This window comes from Pteropus vampyrus, unplaced genomic scaffold (genome assembly GCF_000151845.1).
Source record: "Pteropus vampyrus isolate Shadow unplaced genomic scaffold, Pvam_2.0 Scaffold110, whole genome shotgun sequence".
Lineage (NCBI taxonomy): Eukaryota > Metazoa > Chordata > Mammalia > Chiroptera > Pteropodidae > Pteropus > Pteropus vampyrus.
Window position 1 is genome coordinate 3,763,935 of NW_011888891.1, and position 12,880 is coordinate 3,776,814.

The following is a 12,880-nucleotide window of genomic DNA, read 5'->3' on the forward strand; positions in this document are numbered from 1 at the left end:
TGAACTTTGGAAAAGCAGAAGTACCTGTATTTTGAAAACTGAGCTTCCTGAGTGATTCCCTTTCTCTGTTCTGATGTGTTATAAACAACTTGTACAAACATAGTTTTCGTTTTTATGTCTCAACCTCTAAAACGAGTCTTTGAAGACATAAAAATGTCCTCTTTTTTTCAATTAATCTTTACGTTTTCATTTTGTTTTCCTTAACAAAAAGTCTGTACTCTGACCAATGTAAATATTTTGCTGTGCACTCTTGAATGAGTCTTCTCTGCCTTTATGGCTTTGGCAAAGGGAGCAGCTATTTCAAGACATAAAGATATGAAGCTGCATGTACCGTGGTTTTTGTTTTTTGTTTTTTTAAATGATACCCATAGCACTGCCACACACCATGCACTCTGGCTGTCAGTAAATATTGTTTTAATAGAAAGAAATTTTGTTCCTTTAGGATTCAGTGCGCCTCTTAGCTGTAGAAGCTTGTGTCAGTATTGCTCAGCTACTGTCTCAGGATGACCTTGAGGTTCTGGTGATGCCTACACTTCGACAAGCAGCGGAAGATAAATCTTGGCGAGTTCGCTATATGGTAGCTGACAAATTTTCAGAGGTAAAATTATTACACTGACATTTTTTAAGTACTAAAGAAAAAAACCCCAAACTCATGAATTTGCTGTTGTACTAAAAGTTTCTGAATTAATTCTTCTGAATGAGAAGTGTTTGTGGCAAAAATATATACTTGAAGATTACACTGTTTTGTTTTCATGTTTTTTTGTTAGTATGCATTAAAACCTATACAAATTCTTTTATAGCTTCAGAAAGCTGTGGGTCCTAAAATCACCCTAAACGACCTCATCCCCGCCTTTCAGAACCTACTTAAAGACTGTGAAGCTGAAGTCCGAGCAGCTGCTGCCCACAAAGTAAAAGGTTGAGTTCAATTTATGTTGCACTATGTGTCATTTATTTTGGTGCATTGCATTATGTCAGTGAATTTTGTGCGTTTTTTATTCTAGAATATGTTTTCAAGTACATAGAGATGATTTCAATGTGTGGAAATGTTACAGTGTCATATAAAACTATTCTCATTAAAACCAGCCATTTTATCCTGTTTCTGTAAAAAAGAAAACACTTTTTCAGGTTGGATCGGTGTGACATACAGTGCCGTATAGATTGATGAAAAAGTGAATTTAGAATGAGAACCATTTTTCCTTCTTGGAGCTTATTTGCTTAAACGTATGACTTGATTTAACTTGAAACCGTTGATAAACTTGGTTAAATTTCTTCATTTGGCTCCTTGTAAATATCTCTATGTAAGCATTATTTTCTTCTATTTTTCAGTGTTCTATTTTTCCATCTCTTTTAGAACTTTGTGAGAACTTGCCCATTGAAGGTAGAGAGACTATAATTATGAATCAAATTCTGCCCTATATTAAGGTAAACCTAGCTTTATTTTTTGTTTTACTCTTCCCTATATGAAGGCAGACCTTACCTCAATTTTCTTATTGTTTTACTTACTTTAAAGCTCTTTGAGTTTAAAGGTGGACAAGGGATGAATGCGACAGATATGTTAATGTGTGACATTGTTATTTATCACTGCATTATAATTGTAAAATGCTCTTTGATGCATAGATTTATGTTATCTGACAGATGGTCTAAGAAAATATTATCAACTAATCAATATTGAAATACTGTTGTCTTTTTAAATTTTTTGGAAAACGATATGAAAGTTTCTGTTGTCTTACCTTTTAATTTTTATTTTATTTTAGGAATTAGTATCTGATACAAATCAACATGTCAAATCAGCTCTAGCTTCCGTAATTATGGGATTGTCTACCATTTTGGGCAAAGAGAATACCATTGAATATCTTCTACCTCTTTTTTTAGCTCAGTTAAAGGATGAGGTAAGTGTGGCTAGTGTGGCTATAAATTCTTTTTTTTTTTTTTCTTAGGCGGCAACCCATGGTTGACCTCACAGATTGCAAGGACCTTGTCAGCTTACAATCCCTTATTTTTTTATTTTTTACGCCTACAGCACCTGGTCTTCCTAGGTGGTCTCCCATCCAAGTTCTAACCAGGCCTGACCCTGCTTAGCTTCCGAGATCAGACGGGATCGGGCTTGTTCAAGGTGGCATGGCCGTAGACTGGCTAGTATGGGGTTGCAAGTTCCCCTGAAAATGAGCACGTGGAGCCATTGATACAGACTTAAAAATGTCTGTCCATTCTCTCTGTCCAATTCCTAGTGATACGCACTGGTTTCTTTCTTTAAACTTAATATATCTTTTAAAAAAGGTTTCATTAAATTTAAATATAATATCAATTATCAATATTATAGTGATACCATATTGAATAATACTATATGCCAGGTATGTTCATGTATTACTTTTCATGTATTATATGTCATCCTCACGACAGTCTTATGAGGCAGTTCTTATCTCCATTTACAAATGAGGAAGCTGAGTGCAATGGCTGAGAACCCAAGTTTTCAGCAATGGCAGATCTAGAGTTTGAACACATGTAATTTGATTCCAGAGCCTTTGCTCTTTACCATCCTATAGACTTTTCATTGAAAGTTCTGGTTAAGATCAGTTACATTTATTTGCTTTGAATTATTTGTGTGCTTAGTATTAAGTATTTCTTCTAAGACTATACTTTTTTTCACCTGCGTCAATATTTTCTTATTTTAAACTTAGCAGTTTTTTATCTCATCATGATAGGAAAATACTAGGCAGAGAACTTGATTTTTATATATGTTTTTTTGGTGCTTGTGTACCTGCAGTGTCCTGAAGTTCGTCTGAATATCATCTCCAATTTGGATTGTGTAAATGAAGTAATTGGAATCCGTCAGCTCTCTCAATCTCTTCTTCCTGCCATAGTGGAGCTGGCTGAAGATGCCAAGTGGAGGGTCAGGCTGGCCATCATTGAGTATATGCCACTGCTGGCAGGTCAGCTGGTGAGTATGTGTGCTCCTTGAAATCAAGGATAGCATCAGATAGTGGAGCAGATTTACCATGGCAAGAAGGAGGCCCCAGTAACTTGTATGATTATGTTCATTTAGACACATTTAAGTATGGTCTGTCCTAGTTTTATTTTCTTTAGAAGTGCATTCATTTCTAACAAAAAGGAATTTTAGAAACACATTTCACCTCACCACCACCTAAAAGCAAAGCCATAGAAGATTGTAATCAGTTTCTTGGTATATGTGATGTAGATTTTGTGTTATTTAAAGTCTCTGTGACTTAAGACATATTTACTGAGAGGAAAAGGGAATATGGTTTCAAGGTAAGTCAGCTTTTATTTATGCTCAGCTTCCCTGTTTCTCTATATCTTGAGCAAAATGTCTCTGGTTACTGCTTTTCCTACATTCTGGTTAAAGGGAGTTGAGGAATAAGACTAGAAACTTAAAGAAGTTTGTAATATAAGTATTGTGGCCAGGGTCCACTTTGTCACATTATCTGTTACCATTTGAGTTTCATGATTATTTTTACTCTGAATATCATCAATTAAAATTTCAACACTCGGTCTTAAAGCCACATCTTTTCCTTCCTTTTTCAGTAGGTGCCCTATACAGTTCTAAGTTTGATACACTCTTACCCTGTTGGTAGCATTTATTAAAGTGTATTGTAACCATTAAAATCTATTTGGGGAGATAGGTGATCTTTTAGGGACGGTGTTCAGTATTTTATTTCTAGTGCCTACCATAGTGCCTGGCATTAATCAGGCACTTAACATTTGTTCAGTGTTAAATAAATGATGACCTGAGTGTTTTTTGAGAAAGCTCATAATGTCATGTCATTTAACAGCAAACATTACTGCAGTTTGTTTCCCCTCTCTCAACCCCACTTCTGTTCCTTTCAGATCATAGCATATAGGATTTATTTTTCCTTTCTTGGACCACTGAATTTGTATTGCTAATTTTGGTATATTTAGTTTATGAAATGCATCTTGTACATGTCTGGCATCACATGTTTCATAAAATTTGAAGTATTCCATTCTTCGAAATGAATGCCAAAGATAGTATATAGCTAAAAGGGTCAGGCAAAGTCATCTTATCACCTTTTGTTTGTCACTCCCAAGTACTGAGGGGGTCATCTTCTTTTCTTCACTGGTGACTGTTATGGATCACCTCTCCAGAGTGGAAAGCAGCAGTGGCTAGCTGTTTGCTAAACAACTGTCTGGAAGGGAGGATTAATTTAAGTACTTAAATTACTTAAATTTAAGTACTTAATTTTTTTTTAACCTCTGCTTCTCTTAAACCTGGGAAGTCAGCAAAGTTTGGTAGCTCTATGGAAGAGTATGGAAGCAAGGCAGATGGTCAGACTTTGGCTGACTCATACCTGTCTAGCAGAGGTGAAATGCATTGGTCATGAACATTTTGCTATACAATTTCAATTTCTTGTTTTATATACTTTACTTTTTTTTTTTTTTAATCTGTAAAGAGTTTTATATTAGGTAGTCAGTTTATAAAATTCTTTCATGACTTTTTGTATGGCCTAGCTTGTGGACCATCATGAGTAAAGATAAAGTTGAATCACAAAAACTAGGAAATGAAAGTTAATTAAGACTCAAGAAAAACCCATAAGCTGGAATGAGAAGGAAAGCTTTGAGAGCTGACATGGTAACCTTAGTGTATGCTAAAACTTGTACGTAATCCATTATAAAACCATTTTATGCTATTAAATCACTTTTCAAAGTGCTGAAACTTTTTATTTAAAATATGTAATAACCAGTCAGGAAATTCTTAGGACCCAAAGAAATGTGTAGACCCAAAAGGAGGTGTTAAGAAAACATGTATCACAGCATTCTCCCACATGGACAGAAGTTTCACAGTGCCAGGTCTGTGTGAATCAGCTCCAGGACCTTGTCTCCAGTGCTGGAGAGGCTGCCCTTTCACAGAAAGAGCAAAAACAGGAGAGGCGGGATGCTTCCACCTGTGACTATGCTGGGACCATGTCACCTATAGTCTTGTGCCTGCTTTATTCTCCCTCTGCTTTCTTTAATCCTCTCAGAAATACTCTGTTTAATTGGTAATATCTCTCTTGATGTCAGTTTTTTCATCCTTAATGATTTATTAACCAGAAAGGGAAATTTTGAGAATTATTAATATTATTGACAGGTATTTTCCTGGGTAATTCAGTTTTACAAATTATCTAGAGGTTGCTTGGCAGACGGTCGACACTGCATTCTCTCTACTCATCTGCAGTATTGTATCTAGCAACCAGTTCTCTCTAACTTAGCAGGGCTTGGGTCATCTCACTTATCTTTTCTTTGTTTATGATTTCTATCCAATAAAGTAGACTTACAATTTGTAAATAAAATCCCATGTTATTCTTTTTCTGGCTGATTTCATGAATTCAGCTTGTTTGGAAACAAGTTTTTATTTTCGTTTTTGTTTTTTTAAGCTCTCAGGTCACGGTGTAATCTAAATAGATCATCTTGATTTCTAAACTTTGGAGATGTGTATTAATGGAATTTTCTATATCCATAGGGTGTGGAATTCTTTGATGAAAAGCTGAATTCTTTATGTATGGCCTGGCTCGTGGACCATGGTAAGCAAATAAGTTAAAAACAGGTTATTATGGAAGGCTCCTGTTTTTGCATATATCCCATTTTGTTTATGTATTTCTTTTTTAGAAAAGACCCCCGATCTGACCAGATATTTTACCTTTCCACTGTAGGGATGAAGAAGGACTGATTAAAGTCCCATTAGCTTCCTCTGAACACAAGTGTGACATTTCTATTTTCTAGAAGTTTTTTTCTATCTTAAACTTTATTTTCTCCATTAAACAATCTCTTTGCCCGGTTTCTTACTCATTCTATTACATTATTTTCAGACTCTCTCTTTTATACATATATTCAACTCTTTTCTTATCCCCAGGTCTTCTGCTTGACCATGCAGGCAGTCTTTTGTGCCTTCAGCCACTCTAGACTGGGTTGGACAGGAATTGGCCAGTCAGATGACAGTCCTATGGGGAAGAAATGGCTATTTGGCTTCTTTGAGGTGACATAGAGAAGGCGTACAGGGTCACAGTAAAGGAGTCCAGGAGTAGGAGATGTCAGCTGTGACTTAAGACAGAGAAGGCCTAGATTTCTGCTTTTGGTGAAAGGCAAGCTTACTGCCTGTGCCCTTAGCTGCTGCTGCCATAATGCTGAGAGAAGGTGAGCTGTGAGCTCAGGGCAGGGTCAAATGGGACAGCATTTAGAAAACAGATTTTTTAATACTTTATCTTCTTTTTGCATTTATAACATAATTCACTTCAACAGTCACAGAATCTTGTTCTTCGAATGCCACAAACTATTATACCAATGAAAATTGGTATTGCTGCTTATCATAATATACAAGACTATCGGTGTTATATATAAAACCATTTTATATGTTAATTTGTTAGCAGTTGCCTTTTTGACAAGGTCTCAGGTGTGTCTTCTCTTGTCAGCTAGGCAGCAGTGGATAGGAAGGGTGCCCTCTGTACTGGTGAGATCCAGTGCAAGGCCCCAGGTCCAGATCAACAGCTTCAGTGTCTGAGACCTGTCAGATGAGGGTCCTAGGGGCTCATAACATAGTGTCCTGTGAACTTCAGTTACATATTTTGGTGGATACGGTAGGCATCCTGTTTCATTTCCACAGCATCTTATGTACACTTCATGCATTGAGTGTATCTTTGTTCTTCCGTGGTGCTTATACCTGGATATTTGGGAAGAGTGGGGTATTTGTGTCTGCTTTGACATGTATGCATAGGGCATATTTGGATCATACGAGCGGTCATATGGTTAAGAGTGTGAAGATGAGGGGTATGAAAAGGGTGAATCTCAGAAAGGCACCTATACATTGATAATTTCAGTATTTTCAGACTACATTTTGGAGACTATTTCTTTTCTCCTCTAAAGTTACCTTTTCATGGCCTATTTTTTTTCTTCTTTTCAGATGAAACTTCAGTTTGGCAAATCATAGGAAGAAATTCCTCTCTTTTTAGAAAAACGTGTTTATGTTATTTCTGATACATATTTAACATTAGTAGGACTGACATGTCCCCAGAAGATCATTCTGTACTTTCTTAGAAAGCTGGCATTTTAGATTTATTTTGAGGAACTTTTAAAGTCCCGGTTCCACAAAGATTTAAATTCCCGACATTCTATGTAGGATTGCTCTGTGTAAGTTGATTTACCCCCTTTCTTTTTCCTCTGATTTTTTTCTTCCACTCTGGGAGCACGAGAGACCCTTGTTTGTTTGTTTGTTTGTTTGTTTGTAGCGGTATACTAAAGTGGGCATTACAAGCATTCTTTCTGTTTTGTTTTTTTATTTTTATTTTTTAAATTTATTTTTTTATGGCAACATCGGTTAACAAAATCCAATAATTTCAGCTGTACACTTTAACAGTAAGGCATATATATATTTACACTGTGTGTTTACCTCCCATAGTTAGATTTCTTTCTGTCACCATACAAGCATTCTTTGAACCGATGAAATGTCAGCTCTGATATCATTCTATATTTAATTAATCGCATAGGTTTTTTGTTGTCTTTTTACATTTTAGATAACTGCTATGTATTAATCGATCACTGATCAATGAATTTTTTTGGAATCTTTTTCTTGATTTTAAAACTACTAAAAGAATATTGTGAAAAATCCATAGACGTACAAGGAAGAACGTGTCACTTACCTCTATTCTCATGGTTGAATGGACAATATCGATCAGGGGGAGGAATTTAGAAGGAGAATTTATTTTTTATAAGAGAAAGGAAAAACTATCAATCAAAGTTAGTGAGCATGTAGAGTATGTTAGACATTCAGGGGAACCTTGCAAGTCAGGCAGACCTTGAGGGGAGTGGGATAGAGGGAGGAAAAGAGACAAAAAAAGGAGAGAAAACAGGCAGAACTGTGGAATAGTTTGCATTCTTTTGGCAATAAAATGGAGAGGAGCCAAGAACATAGTAGGCATCTGGCCAAGTAGAGTTGCGTGCAGTTAAGGTATGGGTCAGGGCGAAGCTCTTGCGCTCTCTGTCTCTGGTTTCTGTGGTAGTGAGATCCCTTCCTATGGTAATGGCATTAGGATGAGAAAAATCTCAAACAAATTAAAAAACAGTATTAGAGGAGAAGACATATATTCTACTCAGCTCCTCCTCAGCGGGCAGAGGGGTTGTGCTGAAGACAGACTGTGAACGTGAAGGGAGAGAATTTGTATTGTGGATAAAACAGTTAACTTGAGCTTATTCTTAGAGAGTGCTTCTAGATACTACTGACAGGTTGATTCTCCCATAGAATTTGGTCAGGTTGCGTGTTGGTAATATATAGTTCCTTGGTTATGCCACCTTGTCTGTTCTCATCAATGGCATAACCTATAAGGCTCTGTGGACTGGGAATAGTTGGATACTTCCTGCCCAGAAGTGTTGTATAAATTGTCTGGGATTGGGACTGTGGCTTATATAGCTATTCTTGTCCATTATATCACCAGCAGGGTCGGGCCTACCTGGAGAGAGAAGGATAAGGAATCAGTATCCTCCCACCCTAGATTTGTTATCTAAGTCCCAGTTTTGATTTGTATCGGACCTATGAAATGAAGTAGCACCTGTCTTTGTTTAGTGCTACATATAGCAACCAGTCGTTGAGAAGATAGTAGTTTAGACCCTATTTAGATTTATAGTGTTTTTGGTAAATGATCTTACAGGGGATTATTAGATGTTAAAGCAGGTACCTTTATTCACAGAAGGCATTTGACATGTCACAAAAATTTTTAAGGGAAAATAGGCAAGTTGGTCTGATGTTTTTATTCGCTGTTGTGTAGATGACCACAGTGGCCTCTAAATGACCTCCTCATTGTCTACCATCTAAGTTTAGCTTCCAAGGTGCTCTGTGTTCTGGGTCTACCCTAACTGTCCAACCTCACATTTTCACAGCTTTCAGTTGTTTCCTTTGTGCCCTGGGTAAAATTGTTTGCTCTTTCCAAGAATTCCTGTCCTTTTCTTTCTATTTAACACAAATCCCCTCTAATCTTCGAGGCCCAGTGCAAGGCCTCTCTCTTTCCCAAAGCCTTCTCAGGCCTTCCTGTTCTCTCTTCTCTACTCCTACAGCCCTCATGGTCTTTGCCACACAATTTTATACTTTATTATATTCAGTCTTATACCATGTGTCTTCTTGGAATACCTTAGCTTTCGTTTCTCTGATAGAGTGTTTGATCTTTGAGAGAAAGGGTCTTATGTATTCTTCCTATGACACGGCACATAGTAGACACTCATATTTGTTAATTAATTAATGATGCCTATAATGAGCTCCTTACCTCCTTTTTCCTTAGACATATTATACATTTTGAAGCTGTAATAAAACCAAGTCAGTACGAGTTGTAGTTGAGCATGTTTGCCATTGTATGGCTAAATTTGGAGTATGTTTGCAGAATTTTGTTTTTGGTCCACCTTTGATGATGATGGAATTAAACTAGGTTATGCTTATATGTAAGCAGAATGACAGTATGTTCTTCACCTCTTCTGCAGTGTATGCCATTCGTGAAGCTGCCACCAACAACCTCATGAAACTAGTTCAGAAGTTTGGTATAGAGTGGGCCCAAAATGCCATTGTTCCCAAAGTGTTAGTAATGGCAAATGATCCTAATTATTTGCATAGAATGACCACTTTATTCTGCATTAATGTAAGTATTACATAGCTATTATTGTTATGCTCTGGCTTTGATTATTCAGGATGGTGTTTCTGAATTCTGAATATATTGTCTTTTATTTGGAATGTATTATACTGATTAATTTGGACAGTTAAGAGATGAGAGAAAATGTCATTTTTCAGTGTTCGTTAAAATGTAGTCAAGTCAGTTGTGAATTCTCATCTAATTCCTGGGTATTTTTGAATGCTACCGTGTATCCCTTTTTCAGACTCAAACTAGAAACATTTTCTTGTTGATCAGTTACTTATTAAATATTAATTTGTCTCTTTAAATTTTATGATATTTAAAAAAAATAAAAGTGTTTTAAATGTGCTATCATATCTTTTTCTAGGCACTGTCTGAAGCCTGTGGTCAGGAAATAACCACTAAGCAGATGCTGCCCATCGTATTGAAAATGGCAGGGGACCAAGTAGCGAATGTCCGTTTCAACGTGGCCAAATCTCTACAGAAAATTGGACCAATTCTAGATATTGAGTAAGATTTTAACATCATTCTTATTTTAAAAGTAGATTAAAATTTTACCTTGTAGTGGGGAGTAATAGCTAAAATTAAATGTAGTGATTTTCACTTTACCTCAGGTGTGAGTTTGTTTAAATAAAATAGTAAAGTACTAACAACCATTTTTGAGGGTGTCCACTCTGACTTCTGTATTTAAGCTCATATATGTGTAGATCATTTTCTGAAGCTAATTCTATTGAGAACTTTAGAAATTATTTTGTACTTGTCAAACTTATAGGTGTTTTAAAATATATATGTATTTTTTTTTTGTAAACTTCAAAAATTACCATAGAGCATTTTTCTGGCCCAGAAGACTGCCTTTCACAGATAATACTGTTGGATTTTAGTGCTTTGCAGGAGGAAGTTAAGCCAGTACTACAGAAGTTAGGCCAAGATGAAGACATGGATGTCAAATACTTCGCACAGGAAGCTATAAGTGGTATGTCCTTCTGTTTTCTGCCTTGCAGCCTTTTGCTTTGGTTGACAGGGTGTGAGTGATGTTAAGTGGGCAAGGCGATAAGCATATGGGAGACAGGGGAGGGTGGGGAGCTCCCGTAATGCTATGCCCTCTTCTTGGCCCACATTGAGCAGGCCATTTTCTCAGTTCCATATCTAGTACTGGGTAGGAATGTGATGCTTACTGGTAAAAACTGTTTTGTTTTTTTTTGTTTGGATTTTAATCCGTTTTTAAAGTTTAACTTTTGATTAGCCTGGCAGAGTAAAGAAGCTGACCACAATGAGAAGTCATAGTTTCATGCTTTTGGATCATCGCTGTCATTGTCACATAGATAGTTTATGAACTTTCTGTACCACTAACTTGATTTTGTTTGGAATTTTCCAGTGCTTGCGTTGGCATGATGAGGAGCAGGAGGGAAAAGACTTTACTAACTTCTTATCACAGATTTCTAGTCAATGTGTTCTTAAACTGGGTGGAGAAAATGGAAAATCTTCAAGACCTCATCCAAGCAAATGGCAACGACTTGCAACAAAGCAGATTTCAGTGACTTGATTCTTTCTAAAGATGAAATGGGATTGTTTTTACTCGTCTTCCTTGTCGAGATAATTATATTTAAACCATTCTTATTGTTTGCGACCCATCCCTGACACTCGGTGCAGTCATTTCTTGATTGTCTCCTAATCATTTCTCTGGCACCATCTGGGCTCCTGCATCCTCGCTGCTTCATCAGGCCCTGGCCGCTTAATACTCCTAATGACGCCTGGGCGGGTTAGGACCCAGACATGGAGTGGAGTGATTCTCTTGATGTTTACGTATATCTGTGTGTCTCTCCATCATTCCAAAGTTTAATGTACATGGTTTAGAATAACTTATTTTATAAACACTCTATTTGGGAGATACATTGAGATTTAACTGTAGCGAAAGCCACTTTTTCCTGGATAATGATGGTCTGCATCAGTGTCTTACATGAAAGGGGAATGTGGAAGCTTGGAGTTCATGTGCTGGTTGTTTTGGTTTTTATTTGCTTGATTTTGACTGTAATCATGTCATTCAGAAACCTGAAGTGCAGATGTATCTTGCTGCTAGTGTGTGATGTTGAAACCTAACTGGATTTCCACTGCTTACCACTGTGACTGCTTTCAGAACTCTCTCTCTTTTTCTCTCTCTCTTCCCTGAGAAACTTAAAATTTAGTGCCTCCTAATAAGCAGTAGTTCCACTGTGTCACAGTAAGATTGCAGTTTGGTATTTCAAATGAGTAAAGGAACCACTGGTATAATACTGTGAGGATTTGCTGCTGTTCTTAAACCTCATTCTGCTTCCGGCTATGTGTTAACATCCAGTCCTTACTACATGGCACAGTAGTAGCTTTCCAAACTGAAGCTTCATTACTAATTTCTTGGTATGGGTGATGCTGGAATCTTATCATTTGAAATCTTTGTTTTTCTGCTTTTACTGTAAAACCTCATTAATCCCTCCTAGAACTCAAGGTAACAAGTAAAACTGAAGGAAGGGTCTGCTGAAGCAAATTAATAGTATGTAAGGAAGCCTGTTGGGTCTGAACCACTTAAAAACAATTTTAAAGTTCTCTTCAGAAAGCACCCGTTTACCACCAGTTGATATGCCAATTACTAATCACTCTTTTTAATTATATTGAAAAACTTTCATGAGGATCTTTATAAGGCCACACCTTTTTTGTAGGTGCATTCGATGTATTCTTTATCCATGAAATATATACATCTGTATTTCATGGAGAATTTAAATATTTTTTCATTTAAATCTATTAACGTTTTCCTATTCAAACGTGCCGTGTCTCTAATGAATTTTAACTAATGAGGTTTTGTTAGAGCTTATTTTTCTCTCAGTACATCCTGCTATGTAGTTGGCTCATTTCCATTTCAGTTTTAGAATTGTTTCTTTCATTCACAACCTCTTTTAAACCCAGGGAGCCCTGTTCTGTTTTGTGAAGTCGCAAAGACAACTATAAAACTTTGTACATTAAACCATTATGTAAAGCCAAGTTTGAGCAAATTACTTTCAAGCTTGTCATACCTTAGAAAAACAGAACATTTTAAATCAGAAATTACCTGCCTGATTTTAAAACTCAAATTGTAGTGAGTTCCTATTTTATTACTTTTTGGGCTAAGGATTACATATTTTCCTAAGCAAAAATCTTTTCTACATTCTCAAACTATTATGCTGTAAATGTTTTAATTTTAATTTCTTGGTTCTTTTTATTTTTTATTACCTGTAGGTTATGTTCCTCTTCATTGAATT

General features: G+C 36.4%; 1 protein-coding gene and 1 pseudogene across 3 annotated transcripts in view; one reads left to right on the forward strand and one right to left on the reverse strand.

Annotated features, from left to right (window-relative positions):
- PPP2R1B (protein phosphatase 2 scaffold subunit Abeta) overlaps positions 1 to 12,880 on the forward strand; it is a 39,594-nt gene that overhangs the window by 10,039 nt on the left and 16,675 nt on the right. For 2 of the 3 annotated variants that reach the window (XM_011365416.2, XM_011365417.2), the window contains exons 8-14: positions 1,352 to 1,422; positions 1,755 to 1,889; positions 2,765 to 2,938; positions 5,474 to 5,534; positions 9,469 to 9,623; positions 9,982 to 10,124; positions 10,496 to 10,587. In XM_011365416.2, the coding sequence (XP_011363718.1) occupies positions 1,352 to 1,422; positions 1,755 to 1,889; positions 2,765 to 2,938; positions 5,474 to 5,534; positions 9,469 to 9,623; positions 9,982 to 10,124; positions 10,496 to 10,587 (831 nt within the window). Of the gene's footprint in view, positions 1 to 1,351; positions 1,423 to 1,754; positions 1,890 to 2,764; positions 2,939 to 5,473; positions 5,535 to 9,468; positions 9,624 to 9,981; positions 10,125 to 10,495; positions 10,588 to 10,989; positions 12,624 to 12,880 lie in introns of those variants that run through there. The other variant, XM_011365415.2, reaches the window with a different exon arrangement.
- On the reverse strand, positions 2,012 to 2,130 carry LOC111743306 (annotated as a pseudogene).